Source organism: Sander vitreus, chromosome 3, assembly GCF_031162955.1.
Source record: "Sander vitreus isolate 19-12246 chromosome 3, sanVit1, whole genome shotgun sequence".
Classification (NCBI taxonomy): Eukaryota; Metazoa; Chordata; class Actinopteri; order Perciformes; family Percidae; genus Sander; species Sander vitreus.
Genome location: NC_135857.1, coordinates 21,501,910 through 21,524,380, shown reverse-complemented (window position 1 = coordinate 21,524,380; position 22,471 = coordinate 21,501,910). Strand labels below are relative to the sequence as shown.

Genomic DNA, 22,471 nt, shown 5'->3' with positions numbered 1-22,471 from the left:
AGGGCTGGCGAGGTGAGAGTGCAACACGACAGGCAGTTTGCAGTACTTACCCAGCGCACAGTCACCTATTCTGGGGTAACTAGACCACCAACTAGCGCTGATCTGACAGAGCACAACAAGAATTCGTTTGTTTGTCCCTAGACATTGTTGACGGGGTCGGCTCGGCCACTGCGGGTTGACACAACATTAGCTGAGGCGTTGTTAAGTGAGCTAGCGGGCAAATGACTGCTCTAATTCACATTAAACTGAACATTTCCGTTAAAGGTGAAGTGAGACAAGGTGAATGGGAATTCTTCTCGAAGAGAAACGGGTATCTCTCTCTCCCCCGCCTGTGCCTGCAGCGCTGTCTGTGTGTGGGTGTGTGTGTGTGTGTGTGTGTCTGAGACCTCCAGCTTACAGCGGGTTCTCTGAGCAACGAGCTAGCGGCCCCGGCAGGCGCTAGCTGACTTTCGCGACACTATATGGAGCTTCTCAACTCCGAAAACTTTGAAGCAAATTGTCAATTCGGCAACGATTTTCGCAAGACTGCCTATATTCGAAATCTAAACAGTTAATTTCTCGCCTAAAACGTTCTCAGAAGTGAAATTAGTGATGAATAAGATGGCGAAAATTGTTAAAATTGTCCTGTTGTTGGTCTGCCAAAGAAGTCCCATTCACCTTGTTCTGAATGTGAAAGATAGCCACGCCCCCCGATTTGCATATAAGAACTGGAAATAAATAGAGAGGGAAATAAAGAAATGTTGCATTAGGAAATAAAAGTCCACCGAAATAAATAAATGTGGACTTATGAAATAAAAGTCTCTTGAAATAAATAAATGTGGACTTATGAAATAAAAGTACCATGAAATAATTAAATTTATTTAATTGTGTATTTATTGCCTCATTTATTTATTTCATGATGTATTTCAAAGGCATATTTATTTTATTTATTCATGTATTTATGTATTTGTTCATTTATTTAATTCTGAATAAAACAGCATTCCATAGATTATACTAAGATACTTTTATTCAAGTAAGGGACTGTTTTGTATTTATTTCAAAAAAGACCTGACCCTCCCTTCACCAGCAATACATTTTGGATGACCCTCCAAAATGATTACGAAAAAAGAGATGACCCTCCCCAACAATTTATTGAATCCTTTTGTACTGGTTTGTGCTTGGCAAAGACATACAGATAGCCATTGTTGTTTTTTTTTACAGCCATGACATATGTGACTAAACCTCTGCATTCTCATCTGACGCATCACACTCTGTTATGGTGTGGTGGCCATTTCAGTAGATTTACTCACTAACATTGTTGTGGAAACACAATTAGCATGGAAACTAAATGCACACTTCCTGCATTACTGCATTACTTCAAATACTAAGTTACTCATCTAGTAAACTAGTATTCACATGAAATAAAACAATAAAACATTGAGACCATTCAACAAAGCACACTGGGTAATAAGAAATTCAACACTCCCAACCCAACCTCCCCCCTAGACTAAAAACAATTGGATGACCGTCCCATCAACAAAGAATAAAAAGACATGACCCTCCCCTATTTTCTTCCGGTGGTCCATTCCATAAATACTGAATGGTCCCTAACATTTTTAATGCACTACTTTTACTTGAGTAACAGATCTGAGTACTTCCTCCGCCACTGCTGCCCTGTGTACAGTTGATGTGTGTGTGTTTATAAATAACTGGTACGTTCATGCTCCATATGGTAACCATAGCTGGTCTATCTGATTGCAGCCACAACACACGAAACACACAAAACAAACCACAGCTGTATTTTCTTGTGGTTCTAATTATTTCCTAGCGACCACTTAGCTTGTCACATTATGTAAGGGCAGCATATGGAACAACACCCACATCCACACACTTACAAAAACACTGAAATGGGCACGCACACACACAAACAGTCATGATTAAGATGAGAAGCAGGGGTGAGCAAAGGTCTTCTATACAGAACTGTCCATTTAGTGCATTCCATATTTAAACAAAGTGGGTGTTGAACTTTTACACTTTATTATGTTGAAGAGTTGTTTTTATGTTTTTTCGCTACTGCTGACTTCATCTTCTCTGCTGGAGACAGATAGGGAAAGCAGCATCCACACACACACACACACACACACACACACACACACACACACACACACACACACACACACACACACACACACACACACACACACACACACACACACACACACACACACACACACACACACAAACGCACCCAGGCACACACAGTGCCAGTACCTTCCTGTGTGGGGTGGGGTGCTGTGTCATGGCCATGGGGAAGCTGTGAGCACCTTTTAGCTGCGTCTTCTCCCAAAGGGAGGCAAGCCTCTGGACACACTCATCCCTGGAGCACAGAGCGACACTGGACTTACTCTGGTCGAAAGAGAGAGAAAAGAAAACAGCAGAGAAACAAATCAAATTACATAAAAAAGAGATATGGTTTGGATAGAGAAAGAGGAAAAGTATGGGCAAAAAGGAAAAAAAAAGGTTGGGAAAACAAAGCTACTCTTGTTTGCAATTACGCATTTGAACAAGGATATTTCCTCAACTGTAAAACTCTTCATATATTCCCAGAAATGACAAGAATCAGAATCAACATTTAATGTAAAGTTTACATTAGGTTTTCCTGCTAAATTAAAAGAAGTCCAGATTTTCAAAAAGGGCACAACATTCCTTTCTGCTCTACAATGTAATACAACTTCAGTGAGCAAACCAGAACCAGATTTGCTGTGCACCTGTAGATGTAGCAGCATGATGTGTATCCAAAGATGAGGCTGTCGGCTGGTCAGGTTGAAGCAGGACTTGGCGTACAGACAGTAGTGGCCCTTAAGAGGACAGGAGAACGACAGCTTGGCCACACATCCTCGATTTGAATCTGTCACACAAACACATAAAAATGGCAATCATTAATTTTCCCAAGCTAAACCAGCTAGCTCTCTTTATCTGTGTGCTTCTCTATGTCCCTTGCACATATGGACTTGATTAACCTTGGGAACATTTTTACAGATCGATTGATAGCATGTATCAGAAAATGTCTTCTTCGTGTGTTCCTGAGAAAGTTTGTCTGTATCTGACAGTGGGAGACGCTGAATATGTTTGTGTCAACTCAGTGTGTGTGTGTGTGTGTGTGTGTGTGTGTGTGTGTGTGTGTGTGTGTGTGTGTGTGTGTGTGTTTGGACTGAGGATACATGTGCATGCACACTCTTCTGTGTAATCCTCATCCCTTGAGATGAATGGGTCTGCAGCTCATGTGTAGGCCAGCCAGCAACATGATGACATCATCCAGCTGAGACCACCTGTGACATCATTTCCTAAGTGCTAGGGGTTGATTCTCATTAAGAGACTTAATACTAAGAGAGCAGATGCAAAGCACCAATTACGGCTAGAGGAATGAATGTGTGTCTATGTTTATGTGTTTAACAATTGTATATTTACATTCACCTTCATATTTAATCAATTAACCAGAGGCCAAAGGAGGAGTTTGTTATTTTATGTCTTTCCTGTTTTACGTGTGTACATATGCATCTGTGTTAGTGTGTGTGCGTGCGTGCGTGTGCGTGTGTGTGTGTGTGTGTGTGTGTGTGTCTATCTATGAGTGTGTATATGACTCCTGGCTGCCTCTTAGTTAAAATGACTAATCCCTTAACACCCCCTCCCTTCCTCTGTCAATAAAAATATCATCACCTCTCGTGTCATGTTTGAGTCTTGTGCTGTGTGTGCGTGAGCTTTGTCTGATCTTAATATGTTCAAAAGACTGAAGCCTTGTCCCTTTTAGTGGGACTCACTGCTGCAAATGGCTCAGACAAAGGAATACAGAAAGAAATGTACTGTCCAATTGCATACTTATGTAAGTATGTGTGTGTGTGTGTGTGTGTGTGTGTGTGTGTGTGTGTGTGTGTGTTGTTAAGTGTGAACTGATGTGTATTATTGAATTTGTGCATGTGAATGTCTGCACCCACACTACAGGTGTGTAAGACACCAGAGATCTTGTTGCCCAGCTCGATGTATTTTATGTCTAAATGTGTCTATCTTGTAAAATATGTGTATCTGATGTATCAAATGCATATTTCATTGTTTGTTGGTTGAATTTAGCCGTGATTTATATCCCATTAAGCTAAGATGTATCATTTCAGGAGGGGCTGAATCAAGTTTAAATACAATCAGATTCAATATGGGAAATGTTAAAACAGGCGCTGCAACAGTATAAGATGACAATTAAGTCTGAATTCAAGTGGAGCAAATCGAATTGGAAAATGGAAAATAAGCATAAAGCATAACACATGAATGAAAATAAAATATCAAATCCCTGAATATGAGACGAATGAGAGGGGAAATGTGAAAAGGGATTACAAAGTTTTAGAAAGTGGATTAAATTAGTTTGGAGACACAGGAGGTTTCTCATTTCATTGTTTTTCACATGAACTGACTGACCCCCTGTTACTAATCAGCACGCACTGCCAGAACTAAGGTATGAGCGCAAGCGTGCACACACACAAAACTGCACCCATATATATGTCCTTTATTCTACATATATATGCATTACATTCATCTGTTTCTACTTAAACCTGACTATGTTGTATATATGTAATAATAAGCCTGACCACAAAAACAATTATTTTCCTCTATACCTTGATTCATTTTCCCATTAACAATTAATCACACCGACACCTTTAAGATGAAACCATTTTGAATCTGAATTGCAAAGATTAGATATCAACCAAACAGTTCTCATGAATTGTGTTTGTGTTTTGCCTGGTGGTTTGCATATAATGTAAATCCATGGATGAGGCCAATGGGGGACAGAGACGATAAAGTTAATATAATCATTCAACGTCAAATCAAAGACACAATCTAAGGATCTATTTTTAATAAAAGTCTAGGGGGAGATAAATAAGAAATAAGAAATTTAAAAACTATTTGCTGTGCTCCTCTTACTGCCAAATTGTATTGAGTTCATAACAGAGATATTCCACAGGAAAATCATATGATCCTCTACACCAGCTTGGCTGATGGCCCTCAATAATTAAAAACATAGCTCTTAGCTCACAAAATGTCAAAGATCAAATTTACAATATAAGGTGATGGTCCAGACAGGATATCAATTATAGAAGAACTATAACTAATACTGGGGTAGAAGGAGAAAAATCACACTCACATGCCCTCTGGACGGGATTAAAAATCACTAATCAGAAAACTATTCCCTGACTGACTGGGGCTAAATGGGTGTTTATGTGAGGTAAAGAGTGAAAGTGGGAAGGAGAGAGGAGAAGAGGAGGTGTATTCATACCTCGACTTGGATTTGTAAGTTAATGACTCAAGACTTGACTTGAGGCATGATGACTCGAATGACTTGCGTGTATTCATAAGACTGAATGTAAGCTGTTAAATATATAAATATATAATTTAACGATGTCACGTTTCTGTTTAACTATCAAGTATGCTATGCAGCGGCAGCAGCGCAAACTGTGAATCATGATTGGACGACTCAAAAAGCTCCCCAGTATGGCATTGTCATGATTGGAGGACTGGCTGTCAATCAAAGTCATTGCTATGGCAACATGTAACATGAAAGACCCTTGATGAAGCTCCCCAACGGCTGCGTCTGTGCCACCAGTAATCACTTTTGGATTTAAAAATGTAAAACGTGACTTGATTTGGGGACTTGACTTGCGTTAACTATGGACTCCACTTGACTTGACTTGACATAACGTCTGACTTGACTTGGCCTCAAAAAACTAACTTGACACTTGTTTGAGACTTGGACCAAATTACTTGAGACTTACTGGGACTTGGGCAAAGATGACTTGGTCACAACAATGATTCATACCACATCATTAATCAACCCCAGCCACCACGTCTGACTGTAATCTCATTCAGGTGCCATGGGTTACACAAACCCTCCCTTTGCCTCTCTCTGTGTACTGCACTGTTCTTCTCCACCTACTGCATACACCAATAACACTGTCATCAAATTATTTCTAGAACTGATCTCAAAGAAAGCATGCACTGACAAAGACGTTTGTCATGTTCACATTACCTTCTATCGCACACTGCTCTGGTATGGGGATCTGCTGCACCATGTCTCGACAGAACTCTCTGATCGTCTCCATATTGTCTCTTAAATGGATGAAGAGTCTGTTGGCGTCCTCCTGCTCCTCCTTCTCTCTGCTTGGACCTTTCTGAGCCTCTTTGACCCCTCTGTCCAGGGCAGCGGTAATGGGCATCGCAGCGTCACCCGTCACTTTCATCTCAGCAGTCGGTGCTTCCTGGTTTTCTAAGTGTGAATTCACCAATGTGTTGGAGGAGATGTGGTCTGGGCTTGGCTCCAATCCCTCACAGTCCTCCCCGGTGTCTGAGTTGATGGAGCGTGAGCGCACAGCGTGAAGAGCCAGGCTCTTTGACCTAAGAGAGACCAGAAAATATAAAACAAAGTGGTGCAAAATGTCCAGGGTTTGGTGTTGTTGCAGGGTTCTGTGGGCATTTGGAGATTGTTGACAATGATTTTGTAACAACTAAAAGAAAAACATACAACTGCAAAATGTCTGAATTTCAATGCATGGCAGGAGTACTATATTGTGGGCATAGACATTACTTTGCTAAAGATACTGATCTTTTGTAATCAGTGTCTGCTTTTGCTTGAAGATCTTTTTGTTGTCTTTGGCCAACTTTACGTTAGTTACAAATTATACTAAAAGGAGTCAGCACTCTAGTTCCCGTTAAACTTGTTTCAGTTGTGTCCAGTGTATCTTGTAAGGTAGCAACATGTACAAGTCTAACATGCTAACAGACACTTGCCAACACTTTATCAATTATTTTCAGTGGTCTACAGGACTATTCACTTTATAATACAACAGATAATGAACCGTTAGCACTGACAAGGTGAGTTGACACCCTGATTCAAAGAGGCTCTTTGTTTAATCTACTTCTTATTATGTGGATATTTATCATATATGTAAATACTTTTATACAAGATACATTTGTTATAGGACAAACTAATGTCATTTTAGGACAAAAAAATGGTTGTATAGTTCTGCAGCAGAAACATGCAACAGGAATCAATGCTCTCAACTTACAGCAGTACAGTCAAAAAGCATTATACAAGTGATGTGTTCAATTTTTGGCTTTGTACACCAGCACAATGGACTTGAAATCAAATTGTAGGACTTGTGGACCTTTTAATATACTGTCCCCCAATTTTAGGAGTATGTAACGTGACAATGAACAAACAAACAGACAAGCAGTTCATATGAAATATAATGGCCCCTTAAGGAGTTAATCCATTTCCTGGTTAGGGGTTATCTTTGGATTTCTAGATTTCTACAATAAATAGATACAGAGCAATATCTTCTTGGCTCAAAGGATCTCTTGCTAGTTTGACTGGAAATCAATCAAATCAACGAGATGACATTGCTAACAGTCTACCCAGCTAGCGTTCCCACCACATTGGCTAACGTTACCCACAAGTTCTAATAATGTTAACATATTTTAACTAAATGTTACCACAAAACATTTGAATAAGGGTTTTAAAGCATATCCTATTCTAAAAACATTTAAAAAATGTTAGGGCTTAATTTTCTAATAATGAAATAAAATACTAAACATTTTAAGAAGGTTATCAACAAACATTTTTTGAATGTTTGCATACAATGTTATCCTAGGTTTAAAAAAAACATTCTGGGAACCAAAAAAAAACCTTCCGCTAAAAACATTTTAAGAAGGTTATCACCAAACATGTCTAGAATGTCTTTATAAAATGTTATCCTACCTTTAAAATAAGCATTCTGGGAACCAAAAGAAAACTTCCCGCTAAAAAGATTAAAAAAAATGTTAAAAGGTGCTCTAAGCGATGTCACTCGTTTTTTAGGCTACAACATTTTTTGTCACATACAGCAAACATCTCCTCACTATTCGCTAGCTGCCTGTCCCCTGAACACACTGTAAAAAAACGCGGTCTCTGTAGACAGCCCAGGCTTCTTACTATTCAGTCAGATACTCAGCAGATACTCAGCAGAGCCATGCCATGTTACATACAGTACTAACCAACCTGTTGAATCTCATTTCTCTTCTCTCTTCCCGGACAGCTTGGCTCAGGCTGTAGCGTCGCTGGGGAGCCGGAGAGTCCTCCTCCACCTCTTCCTCTTCCCCCTCCTCCGCCATTTTCTCATCGAAGGCCTGGATCTTCACCTGCAGCCGCTCCTCTGACCCACTACCTCCTGCGCCTCCCCCCAGAAGATATGCACAGGGAGACTGCGGGCATGCCTCGTCCACACTGTAAAACACACACACACACACACACACACACACACACACACACACACACACACAGAGGGCAAAGGGTTGGATTACATGTGGTGGGCACGTGAGATGAAGCTGGACAGACACATTTCTGGCTAGCGTTTCTATAATTCTCCCTTTCTCACAATGACTGGCTCTATTTCTGTCTCTCACCCCACATCTCCCCTCTCTCTTGGGCTTTGTTTTTCTTTGTCCCTCACCGCCTATCTCCTCTCTTTTGCTCTCTAACCAAACTAATTATTCCCTCCCTCCCTCCATCTCTCTCATTCTTTCTTTCTGTCCCAATATTTTTTCCCTACAAGTGGTCTTTATAACTTCATTTAACAGTCCACTTGTTTGCTGAAAGAGGACTTACAACTGTCCCGTTATTATTTTTCTTCTGTCTTCTCCCCCTGCTCTTTCACTAATAAACCATCCTGGCTCTCTCAATCCCTTGTTCCCTCTGTCTTTCTTCCATTAGACCCCAAGCAAAGTCTTTGGAAGCCTCCAATCCTGCACATGATGTTCTTGTTTCAGAGAGAGCTGTGCGTGTCATTCCCACACTACAGCCAGATGAATTCCAGTCAACTTATGCACATAATAATAACATATTGTTACAAACCCACATTTTTTAGGTTTTAGTACCACAAATCGATTGAATGTATGGGCTTAGTATACAGTATGTATTCTCTTAGCTTTGTACGAGTTTCAAACAAGTTTCAAAACTCTTGACACAGGAATCAGTATTTAAATAATTTTATTAATAATGATTTCATTTTGAATTTTTCTAGGCAATCCAGATGTTTACAACTGGAGTACTTTGTCCTTTGTCATTTAGTCTCGCATTGCCAGACCTATCTTTAGGGCTGTGGAGTAAGGTCTGGCTACTCCACACATATTCTAGGATAGGAGAATAAAACTCTCTGCGTTGTTTGTATTTCTTTAAACCAATCAAATCTGCAAAATGGTCTCAGGAAGGAACTTGTTTTGGTGGAACATTTGCATCTGCAAAAGAAAACACCACATATACAGTAACGTGAGCTATTAAAATTAGCTGGATACATGGTTAAATGTAATTTGCCAGTGTATCGACATGTGTACTTCGTCCACAGTAATCCCCACCAATCGGTCCCAAAACGTCCCAGTTAGATAGGAAATGCCGAAACATATTCTTTGCAAATCTTTACAATCATTCCCCAAAACAACCAAGAAGGCCTGCCTTGTTGCGCGATCCAAATTTTTTGCTTCAAAACTTGTTTTTCTTAGTGTGCAGCTTGGTTGCTTGAAGTTTGTTGTTGCTTCCCGAAGTGGAGGGATTTTGAGAACGGCAACACACAGAGAGAGGCAATTATCCTGAAAATGTACTTCTGTTGATCCAGATTATTTGTCAATTGTCAAAACACCTTTTAAAGCCCCTAAAAAAGTAAATAAGCAACAGTCAAAGTTAGTTTTTTCAAAATTTGCTTTATCAGCACTGTGTACGGATTGATCATATTTGATCGACAGCAGCCTTTCAACACAAGCAAACAACCCCATAACTCTTATCAATTTTTTATTTAAATATCGTTAAATGCTGATTGGGGAAGTGAAGTACGTCCCATCACCTTTTGGAACTTCAAACCAGTGACAAGACCACAGGCAAAACATTTAAACAGGCAAACAAATCAGTCTTAAGTTCTGGCAAGAGGTTAAGAAAAGAAGTTTTCAGTTTCTTTAAATGATGGGAGGAAATACCAGACGGTATTTGCTGTATTACTTGAAGGAACATCACAGCTTATACAAGAAGAAATACAAATATGAACAAAAACATTTGTTAACATTAACAATGAATCTCTGGTGCTATGTTGCTGTACTGTAGTTCTTTATAGTATAGTATATATACTATGCATATATATATATATATATATATATATATCTATATATATACATATATATACATACAAAACATGAGGTAACCATTTAAATATCCCAAATCAAGGTACTAGTTCTAACAGAGAAATTAGTCTGGATTCCTACTGCTGCCAGATGAGCACCTGACATGGGAGTAGCACTTTTTTAATTGTTGTTTATGAATACACATATTCAGTTAGTTATGTAGGTTACATATCATGATGCGGCCTGCAGCCAGCTAGCTTAGCTTAGCATAAAGACTGAAAACAGATGGAAACAGCTAGCCTGTAAATGTGTGTCTCCTGACCTGCAGTGGATAGCCACGCTCTCCTCCAGTCTTCTCCCCAGCAGTCGGGCTATAGCAGTAAACGAGTTACTCATCCTGTAGATGTCTTTACCGCAGCCCCCCAGTAAAGACGGGTAACGGTCGGTCAGAGCTCTGATTTCCGGCAGCAATGTGTGGTGAAAGCTGTGCTCCATGCTGCCCAGACAGGACACCAGGTAGACCAACGAGCTGTGAGCATGAGTCTGGAGAAAGGGAACACAGAGAGAAAGACAAGATGTCAAAATGATAACATCTGGTGTTGTGATCCATGCTGATCCCAGCGTAAAACTAAGCATAGGAATAAGGAAAGAAAGATTGCCAACAAGTTGTTTTATTGTACAAAAATCATCCATTTTAATGGCTATTTGTTAATGTTGTGGGTTGTTTCTGAGTGTACCGATATTTACTGAAAATGGGACCAGGATTGCCAGTGTTTGTGAAAGTATTGTGTCACTACATGTGTTTTGGTGAAAAAAGAGTGTATTTTATCTAATTCGACACACATTAGTTTTACACTTCCAAGTAGTTTTTGGGGGGGGGGGTGCAACTTCTTTTGTTTCTAAATCATAACAAACAATAATAATTACAAACACATGCTCTCAGCAAAATTAGAAAATATAAACTTCTTCTTTTCCCAAATGGCATTACTTTCCCATCTGCCTTCGTAATAAGACACGTAAACACACATTTGATCATTCTCAGCCTGCTTTCTGTGTAAAATGAATCCAGAACATATAAAACCTGCTCACTTCTGACACACAATAATACTTTACACCTAAAATACTTCTCTTTGTGCTATTTCCTGTAATCGCTGTTTCAAACTGCAAGGTTTTATCCTGACCCATTTTGGATCATAACCCGTTATTTAACACAAAACAGACAAGTTTTAAAGTGGTGTAAACCAGTCAAGACAGGAATCCGTAATGACAGATAGAACAAAGGTGACATGATTCCGTAACGGCCTTGCTGTGTTTTAGGGCGGCAAAAGCCAAAAGAAACTCCATCTGGGGACAAAAACAGGATTCTTTTAAAAACGTAAGGCTTCACACTTGTATAAAACTGAAAAAAATACATCCCTCTCTCTTCTAACTTAGAGACAAACTGATTGATTGATTTATTGATTGATGGAGGGACAAAAAGCCAGACAGAGCTGTGCTTACAGAGCTCAAGCACACCTTGTAACAAGGAGAGAAGAATGCAGTTTGGAAATGTTTCACTCTCTGTAGGATGCTATATTTATACGTGGATGCTAAAACTACCAGAAAAGGTAGAACTTGACTTTATACTGTAACAACATGCCAAGTAGGTATTTAGGAGTTTGTGAGCCTGGAGTGCAGGCTGCAAGTACAAAGACTTTACGAGGATGTGTGCTACTTCTGCACACAGTTTAGACTTTATTGTTGAGATGATTTTACTTTTGAAGAACTTACTACAATACTTCCAAACGTGACAGCATAAGCAGAATTCTCATCATTTACAGTTAGCAAGTGAGACATTTTAAAGTAATATTATTGAAAGCCTGCCAGGTCATATAAAGCTTTCATCAATCACCACATTTTGTGTTTAATTGTCTGGAACTGTCCTAAATACATCACTTGTTTAACTTATGACCACATTCTTATTTAAAATACTGCAAAGAATCAGAAACAGGAAGAACAGGAAGAACTGTTGGATTTAATTATAACTTTTAATGTTGTCCAAAACATTATGGCAGGGTAACGGATATTCCTCCAAAGTGCCGATCTGACAGGACGGATACGGATCTTGAGAAAGAAATCAGTTCTTTCTGCCTCATGTGTACTGACACACACACACACACACACACACACACACACACACACACACACACACACACACACACACACACACACACACACACACACACACACATCCCCTGAGAAAGACACAACTTGGCCCATTCTTTTCCATTACTCCATTATCATAATCCCAACAACACTGGGAACCAATCTCCTCTGGCAGGACCACATGTGATTTGTGTGCAGGAGATACAGTATCGGTTAAAATACTTCATTTAAATATAAATGATTCAGATTTTATAAAAAAAAGAAAAAGAAAACTGCATCAGTCTAGCGACAAGCCTTTCTTTCCTTGTTTGCTCTGTTGCTTAGTTTCCCCTGACTGTCCATCAGCACACTGATCTCTCTGCTTTCTTCAGAGTTGCAGTCTGGCACACTAACAAGCCCCATGGAGATACTGTACTGCTGTGTGTATGAATGTGTGCTTTCTTTTCCAGAGCGCATTAATTATTTGCGACAATGAGTATACTGTGTATCAAGGGAGGGGTGATTTAACCTTTGAAATCTAAACATTTCTATCTGAACAAAGTAACTGTGAAGAATTTCAGCAAAGTACATCAAAAGTGATATTCCCTAGGTGCAAAAACAAGGAAATTATCAAAACTTGATGTTAACTATTAATGAATAATACCCAGTGTTACAGTAATAATAAAAGAAAAGCAAACCTCTGCCAAAAATGCATCAAATATGTTGGTTATTTCAGCCAATTCAACTGATTTATGACCAATTGAAATGGCTGCTTGGGAATCACAGCTCTATAACATGAACATTGTGGTATATGCTGATCTAACACTCAATAAGTCCAGAGACTAACTCTCTTCAGGAGGTAAAGGAAGCAAGAAAGAGTGTTGCAATCCTGTTAGAATCAAGTACAAATGGACCCCAGTGAAACAGTGTGTGTGTGTGTGTGTGTGTGTGTGTGTGTGTGTGTGTGTGTGTGCGCGCGTGCGCGTGCGTGTGTGTGTGTGTGTGTGTGTGTGTGTGTGTGTGTGTGTGTGTGTGTGGCACAAACACAAACCCACAGGAGGTACTCTCCAGTGCCATCACCAGGAGGCCTCTGCAGAGGCATTTCCCAGAAAAACATGGGTTATTTTCCAAATGGTTCCAATGTGAAGAAAGACAGGACACCGAGATCTTACTTTGTGCATGTGTGCGTGCGCATGTGTATTTGTATCTGTGCTGAAGCTGGGTTGGCAGGTTCTTTGACAAGAAGATTGAGGAGGAAAGGTTACCCTGGAGTAATATAAAACTGCATTAGCGTTTCCAGCCCCATGATCTGTGTGTGTGTCTGTGACAGTCATGCCATATTTTCCCCTTACGTTAATTTCCCCCAATTGTTGTTAAACTGCCTTAAATGGACCCAGAGGAAAAGAGGGAGACTTACTGTAATGTGTGACTTCATCCTACCTATCATTAGTGGACAGTCATATGTTATTTACTACGTCTGCACACCACAAGTTGATACAACTATCTCATGCACTATATACTCATATCAACAAAGATTTTGTGGGAGAAAATATTCTCAATGTTTGTTATGTTAGCAAGCATTTTAATATCAGTAAAGGAAAGTGCATCTGCCAGTTTGTGGAAATAATGGATTTTGTCCTGGGCAAAGAGGTTCTCATCACGGGCAGGTAGTGAATACCTTCGTCATCACAAAATACCTTGGAAGATGCAAACTGCTGCCAGATAACAGGTTTAAAAAAATAACGTTTGTATTTTCCCTTGAGGTTTGCACGTAAGAGGCTAATGTAAGACATGCTGACCCGATGTGCCTGTAAATGCACTATCTGGTGTATCATGTACCATCCTTTTTATTGCCTTGTGTCTTGTATCCTTATAGGTTTGCAAGCATTTACTGTTTTGATATATACTGCATTTTTTTTAAAGCCTGGCCCACACAAGGATCTACTGTGAACCACTTTCAGATGGGAAGGAAAGATAATATAAACAGACGAATTAGGAGTGTTAATTTAAACCATCAGATGAACAAAACTGTGTAGGCTGTATCATACTAACATCCTAACAATAACAATGCTAACACGCTGATGTTCACCATCTTAGTTCAGTGTGTTAGCATGCTAACATTTGGTAATTGGCATTAAACACAACTACAAGTACAACAAGTACAACTGAAGCAGATGGGAATGCCATTAGTGCTGCAGATATTTGGTCATAAAGGGCTCAATACTGGGTTTTTTCTGCTCAAAGAGAGTCAGGCAGCTGATAAGATAATAATGACTGACCTTGCACTTTGTGCATGTGTGTGTCTGAGACAGCTCAGCCTACATCACTCCCTCCGTCTCCAGCCCATCAGTCTGCAGTGATGCCACCTTGCAGTTTGCTCCAGTGGCTAGGCTAATTAACCTCTAATCAGCAGCTCAAGTGTTTTTGCAGAGGCCAATCACAGTCAGTCAATCGCTGAAACACCACTTTTTACACCAAAAGAACTGCCATTAGAGGCAAATAAGCAGCCAGGTCGGCAGGGCAGCCAAGTGTTTAACTCATGGGTTGGCCAAAATGCGGCTCATGGGACACATTTAGCCTGCTACGAAACTAATTTTGATATTGTAAGCCCAAGCAAGTAGCTCTAGTTTTATAGGCAGTATTTTTGAGAAATGAATACCAGCTGCATCAAAATGGTTCAAGCAATAACGTAATACCAGGCAGGAAGGTATATCAGTTAAGTGCAGTTCAGTTGAGGTTGTCCCTTTTTGAAGAACACATTTTCTCCTCTGTAATACAACCGATTTTCTGTTTCTCACAATATGTATAAAACAGAACCTTTCTTGCTGTTAATGTTCCCTTAAATTGTGTAATTCTTGCACCATTAGGCTGCTCTTTAACTGTTCCTTCAAATTAGATTTTTTTCTGTTTCTTCTTCTCTGTTCAGCTGCAGAGACAGAACTCTGAGGAGTCTACAAGTTTGTTTAGGACAGAGGCTCCAGAACACTGATGTAAGTATTAGACAGCAGTTAAAACCTCTGCATGTTCCCAACTTGTCCGGTGGGTTAGAGTGTTTTTACACTTGGCAGGACAACAGAGAACAAGTCATGTGAGAGGGCAGCCAGTTCCTCCCTACTCATTGAAATAATCACTCCTGCCTGTTGCAGTGTGTGAATGCCCTAATAGAATTATTACAGGAATTTGAGTATTTTTGAAGCCTGTTCAGCCTGTTAAGACTGATTTCAAGGACCCTTTTCTTGTCTCTTCATGTTCCTTAATTGGAGTTTGGGAATCATCTTTTTCTTAAAAGAAATAGTTCGACATGTTGGAAAATACACTTATTCGCTTTCTTGCAGAGAGTTAGATGAGAAGATCAATACAACTTTCATGTCTGTACAGTAAATTCAGAGCTGCAGCCAACAGTCAGTTAGCTTAGCTTAGCACGAAGACTGGAAAGGGGAAAACAGCTAGCCTGGTCTGTCCGAAGGAAACAAAATCCTTCTACCAGCATCTCTAAAGCTCACTAATTAACACATTATATCTTGTTTGTTTAATCCGTACATAAAGTATAAAAAGGCCATAATTATTATTCCTTAGCTGGTATCATTAGTCAACTGAAACACACTAGAGGATGGATACCCGACCCAAGCCCGACGGGACCCGACGGGCCGGGCCGGGTTCAGACAGATATTTAGAAATGATGTTCGTACATGTACATGTGTCATTAGTATGAGAACATTTTTTAATTTTAACTGTGTCGGGCTCGGACATAAAGATCTTAATGCCTGTCGGGCTCGGGTTGGGTTCGGTTACTGCTCTGTCGGACACGGGCCGGGCTCGGACAGAAAAATGCGGCCCGATCAGCACTCTAAAACACACGCTTCCACTGCTGCAAACAAATGTAAACTTGTTAATTTGTGTGTGTTTTGAGTGTGTGTGTGTGTGTGTGTGTGTGTGTGTGTGTGTGTGTGTGTGTGTGTGTACCTCACTGATGATACCCACGGCACCATGGATTTTGGCAACGTGACCCAGGAGAGCAGGGCATTTTTGTCCCACAATTCTCAGCGTTGGCAGAAAGCTGACCAGTGAGGAAGGGCTAGCCTGTGACACATCCAAAAGCGCACCCAGTAGGGCCTCAGTTAGGGATTGGTCTCCTAGGTAACTGACTAGTGTGGGCACCTGAGGGCTTAACATCTGTTCGGGTGAGAAAAAACAAAGATTATTATTGATTACCTTTGAATAAAGCAGTAATCCTGTGATTGTTTTGGCACCACCACTTAATACCAAACAGAGGCTTGATGTGTCTTTAATGAAGGCTGGAGGTGAGAGGAGTGACCTCGGAGATGAACAGACTGGTGACTGAATAATAAACAAAAGCTTGACTGTAGGACTGTCTGGACAAACTCAGGGAATAAACAGCTCTTCCTCTTTATCTGGACTGATCACACTGAATTGCACTAGACTGGACTGGATCAGACTAACAATGCTCACCATTGCCGGCCCTCCTGCTGCTACTTTATGAGTCACTTGTTTTGAATAATCATATTCATTCAAACATTATCTCAGTTTCTTAGGGAGAAGATGCTTGACTCCATAAAATTTAAGTTACGGGATTTCAAAGTTCCATATTTTTGTCATGTTTAATCGTTTCAATACTGCATCACTTCCAGTAAGTGAATATTAGGATTGCAGAAGATTTGGTAACTTTTGTGATGAATGCAGCCACAATCACAACAGAAATATTCTGTGTGTCTCTGTGGGGGGTGGAGATTAGAATAACTCCAGATGGCTGGTTTGGTTTTTGTTTTTCCAGTGTTTAACGTCAGGGGTGAGACTATCCATGTTTTACCACCATGTTTGCTGGTATGTGGTACTTTCCCCTAGTGGTGTGCGATACTGCAAAATTTGGTATCGATCAGGGCCAGTATCACAGATACCGATACTTTTTAATAATTAAGGTGGATTCATCATCAAATTGCTCAATCTGAATGAATTTTCATGACCCTTAAGTGTTTTTGTGATTTTTCCTTTGGATTATTAATAAGTTAAAACCCAGGACAGAATTTTCATATGCTTGTATAAATTTGTTGTGTTAACACTGGATCTTACAGCCTTTTTACAAATTATACAGCTACAACATCAAATCACAGAGGGGGGAGGAGGAGCAAATTGTGCCTGCTCTGCGCTGTGACAGGAGCAGCACTTACACAGACACAGACAGCCAGGTCGCCTCTTTGATGAAACCACAGCAGTGCATACTGGAGAGAAACTGAAACTAAAGTATCGATCTCATTATATTGGTATTGATCAATATCAATACTAGGGATGCACCAAATCCAGATTTTTGGGGTTCGGCCGAATACCGAATCCACTGGTTAAGATTCTGCCGAATCCGAAACCGAATACCGAGTCCTACTCCCATCCTCAGTCCATTAATACAGTAAACACATTAATGAAGTAAACAACGTCCACAGCCTCTAAAATAGTTAAATGTAACAACTTGATGTTGAATTCACTCACACGCTCTTTTCACATTGTAGGAAAGCAAATCGCTATCGCCAGATGAGTGACAATTTTGTTTGGCAAATTTTCGCTAACCAGTGTATGATGAAGGCATGTTGGGTGGGTGAAATTAGAAAGCTAACGTTAGCTAATGAGCAGCAGCCGGCCGGCCGTTCGGTCGCTCCTCTCCCACTGTAGGGAGAACGGCTGACAGTCCAGGAGAGGCACTGTCTGGTTAACACAAGTTTTTAGCTGTGACTGTCCTTCCTTTGCTGTACCTGGGTTTCCTGCGTTTTGGCTGCTGTCTGTGGATTCCTTCATGCGCAGGTGTTTTGGTAGAGGCAATGTTGTGTATTGTTTAGGGTCCTTGCCGCCGCGGGACAGGTCAGCATTGTGGGTTGGGTGTGTGGCTCAGCTTGGGTCGCCTTCTTTTGGCTGGGGGTGCTGCTGGGCGGCGCTTTTTCTGCTCGCGAGTTCCATTTTCACTTTGTCACAGCCTACTGCATTGAACGGTTCTAAGGTTCGGCAGAAACCGAACCCCGTCAAAAAGCCCATTATTCGGCCGAATCCGAACCTGAATCCTGGATTCGGTGCATCCCTAATCAATACCAATGTTGGTATCGATATTACCGATATTTGGATCAATCCGCCCACCACTACTTTCCCCTCATGTTGAACATCAGCAGCTCTACTCTGAAATATTCAGGATTAAGGGAAGTCCTACTGAGAAATGTGCACTTCACATGCACTGCTCCATTTCCTACATTCTAGTGGCTTTTTTCTATATTTCGACATGAGCTCATTACAGGCTATGGCGAAGTTGAACGGTAAAAGGTCTGATTAAGCTTGACTCATGGAGAGAAATGTTACAAAAAAGCCACACACGTACTTCATTGTAAGCCAAAGCCAAGTTAAGCGTAAACTTATGTCATGATCGCAGAGAGCTCTGGTTTAGTTGGCTATGACACAATCGAAAAAAATTAAATAAATCGCTAGTAAAGTGACAAAGTGGTAAAAGTGGCATAATTCACTTCAGCCCATGTGGTTATAAAAATAGTATGCAATGTAAATAGTTTTATTTACCCACAGCACATTGTGATATATTTCCAACAAAACTACAAAAAAAACTAAAAACACTCACAAGTGGATGTTGCTCAGCAACAATTTGAATGAGTCTGATCAGGTGTTGTTGCTCTGGGGATTCCAGCTGTGACATCATCGCAGTGAGGTTGCCTAGGTGACAGTGGATGGTATCCGGTTGTCTGGGGTAGACTGAGGGCAACACTCGTAACAGCATGTGGTTACCTGCCAAAGAGAGAAACAGAGTTGCTGACAGTGAGCCTCATAGTCAAATACAACTTGGTGACCATTTGGATACTGAAAATGGTCGCCATATAAAACAGCAGTTAGACAGACAAGAAATATTAAGTGCCCAGTGTAAACAGTAGAAGTGGAGACATAGGTCTATTGTCTTATAAAATGCCCAAAATACGAGAGTGGGTTGGCACCGATAGCTGTTTCTATTACTTTGTCCACTCCATTGATATCAGTGCGTAGGCTAAATAATAGAAAAAAACAGAAGGGATTTATTGAAGGTAGCAGTTATTGCTGTGACTGTTGTATTAGACTGCATTGGTTTTAGCTGGGTATACCTAATAAACTGGCAACTTACTCCATCAGACTTCTTGTTATCGATGTTGCAGCATTCCCAGATCTCAACAATTAACTTGGTGACTATAATATTTCTACTACCAAGAGAACTTAAGCCAAAAAAACTATTAGAATAAATCAGACCCAAGTTGCATGAAACCTAAATTTTCCTTTAAGCTTTCTGTGGTGTAGCTCTACTGTAACATCACGCATATTTGCAGAAACTGTCATTTTTCTCAGAAAAGTTTCACACACAATCATTTCATGATACAACATCTGTGTTCAGTAAATAAAACGTTTTCCATTTGTTGTCAATATTCCTTCAATGATGCTGATGCAGGAAAAAAAGAAAGTCAGTGCTGACGCATGATTGTACATAAAGGCATTTGTAAATCAGCACGCAGCCCAACAAAACCCACAGCATTTCCCAACAGCCTTTGACTCATGTAGGAAACATCTTTAAAGAACAAAGACTCTTGTTTTCAAATGGTAGGTTCATTATTGGTCACATTTCAAGATTTCAAACAATGGCTTTTGTGTCCTACAGTAGTATAATAGAATAGCAAGACCAAAATGTCAGTTTGAACCCAGAAGGTTTCAGGTTAAGTCTCATGTGAGGATTAAATAAGATATATAAATAATTAGATTGGATAAAATGTGGAGTATGTATTCATGTTGGACTGCTTACATGCTACAAGAGGAAACAGAAGCAGGTTATGGTAGAATAAGTGGGTATATTGCGGTTATTAATCCAATTCTACCCACGATGCTGAAAAGCAAGCTACATGTTCTGTTGCAGCAACATTATTCACATTAGTCTAACCATTTCTTCTCCATCTTTCAATCTTTGAAGTTTATGTTTTCAGTTCGGTTTGTCTGTTTGTGTGTTGGTTTGTTTGACTGTTAACAGGATTACGTAAAAAACTACTGAATGAATGAAACTTCAGCAGGAACCCATTACATTTTGGACCGTATCTGAATCACAGGGCAGATACACAAACTATTTTTTCACTTTCGTTAACATTGCGAGATAGGACTTTTGTGCTGCATTTATGCTCATTTATCAGTATGTATTTATCATGAACATCTGGTCCATAATATTTCAAACAGCTAGTACATGGTGAACTTTTGTCATATTTTATAAAATATTACAGCAGGAACTAAATAAATGGTTTTTTTCAACAGGTAATTCATAGCTATAAATTACTTTAACCACAGGTTTTATCCTGTAACAGATGACTGGTACTGATCAACAGAGAGGACTGACTGTTCTGCGCGCACACACACATACACACCTCTACACTCGACACAAATCACCATAAAAAGAGACAGATACAGTACATGTGCAGAAAGAGAGCTGGTAATAACCATAACTGTTCAGAAGAATGTTAAAAGGCAAGATGAGACAGAAACACACTGAGGAGGATTTATAGAGCATACTTGTTAGAGCACACTCACCCACATCTAAACAGAACATGTGAGACATGAATATACCCTTTTGATTATATTGATTCATATTTTATTTTGTTAAACCACCTCATTTGACTCCACTGGCTACACTGTTGGCCTGATTTGTGTAGGGCTGGGCAATATATCGATATTATATCGATATCGTGATATGAGACTAGATATTGTCTTAGATTTTGGATATCGTAATATGACATAAGTGTTGCCTTTTACTGGTATTAAAGGCTGCATTACAGTAAAGTGATGTACTTTTCTGAACTTACCAGACTGTTCTAGCTGTTCTATTATTTGCCTTTTCCCCACTTAAACATTATGTCCACATTACTGATGATTATTTATCTAAAATCTAAGTGTGAAGATATTTTGTTAAAGCACCAATTGTCAACCCTAGAATATTGCCACAATATCGATATCGAGGTATTTGGTCAAGAGTATCGTGATATCTGATTTTCTCCCTATCGCCCAGCCCTACTCCTGTGTATGTGTATGTGCGTGTGTGTACACAGTATTTGACATTCGTACCTTCATTCCAGCATACACCCAACCCATTTTCATGACTTACAAATCTCAATAAAATATCCAGTAATGACCTTTGTTTCTGTAGAACACAAAGGCGACATTTTTGAAAGGCCCCTCAGATATTTTCTAAGAAAACTGAGAACTGATCAGTCAAACTATTGTTAACTTGTGAGGCAGGAGAGGACGTGATGGTTTTCTTTTGGTGTGCTGTTTTCAAAATGTCACATTAGAATCCCAAAGTGAGTCACAAAAAGACACTTACCAATTCTGGAGAGACACTTAAATTTGAATAAAAAATTACTTTAATACAGCAATTGGCTATATTTTTACCTAAGAGGACACTAAAACTGAGTCATGGGGAAAATGAGTTTCTGTGTCTTTGCTGTGATATGGCTGTAGTAAAAAGCCATTACATCCCATAAAACTCAAGATATCACTAACAGCGCTGGGACCAGTGCATCTAAATCAAAATAACTTTCTAAGATCTGAAAATACACATGCATATTTCATTTTTCTCAACTTTACATGTTAAGAAAAAACATTTTAGCCCCCCAACGACTGAAAGACCAAACCCCAAGTGGATCAAGATACTTTTAAACGGAGATAAGGGATAGCACATACAATCACATTTCCCTAAAACCCATGGCCATGGCGCAACAGAATATTTGTTGTTTTTAGCCATGTTAGCGCCATGGGTTTAATGGCGCTAAAATATTCTTTTTTGCCATTTTTGCTTGAAAAACTGCTACAATAAAAAACTACAATTAATCAGTTTGTTGCAGATTCATTTTCTGTTGACTGTCGACTGCAGCTCTATGTTGGACAAAGACAGGAACATTCCATTAATATCCAGCAATGCACATAACTTGTCAAAAGACACTGGACTTTTATGCAAAAGTGGTTATCTACAGGACAAAAATGCAGAAATCAGCACAAATGATTTCCAGAGAGATGTTTTTAGATTTACAGCTTCAACGTGTTTTCTGTAGCTTCCATCACACATTTTGTGTATGTATGTCCCAAAAGTCGTATATCACACAGCTCGAAAAACATTGGGTGGGGGAGGGCC

The 22,471-nt window shown here is 39.8% G+C and overlaps 1 protein-coding gene across 2 annotated transcripts in view; it reads right to left on the bottom strand.

Moving 5' to 3' along the window:
- veph1 (ventricular zone expressed PH domain-containing 1) overlaps positions 1–22,471 on the bottom strand; it is an 85,615-nt gene that overhangs the window by 28,882 nt on the left and 34,262 nt on the right. For both annotated transcript variants that reach the window (XM_078246486.1, XM_078246487.1), the window contains exons 6-12: positions 18,908–19,071; positions 16,249–16,458; positions 10,484–10,704; positions 8,057–8,281; positions 6,050–6,414; positions 2,748–2,887; positions 2,251–2,385 (exon numbers count right to left, since the gene is read on the bottom strand). In XM_078246486.1, coding sequence (XP_078102612.1) covers positions 2,251–2,385; positions 2,748–2,887; positions 6,050–6,414; positions 8,057–8,281; positions 10,484–10,704; positions 16,249–16,458; positions 18,908–19,071 — 1,460 coding nt within the window. The remainder of the gene's footprint in view (positions 1–2,250; positions 2,386–2,747; positions 2,888–6,049; positions 6,415–8,056; positions 8,282–10,483; positions 10,705–16,248; positions 16,459–18,907; positions 19,072–22,471) is intronic.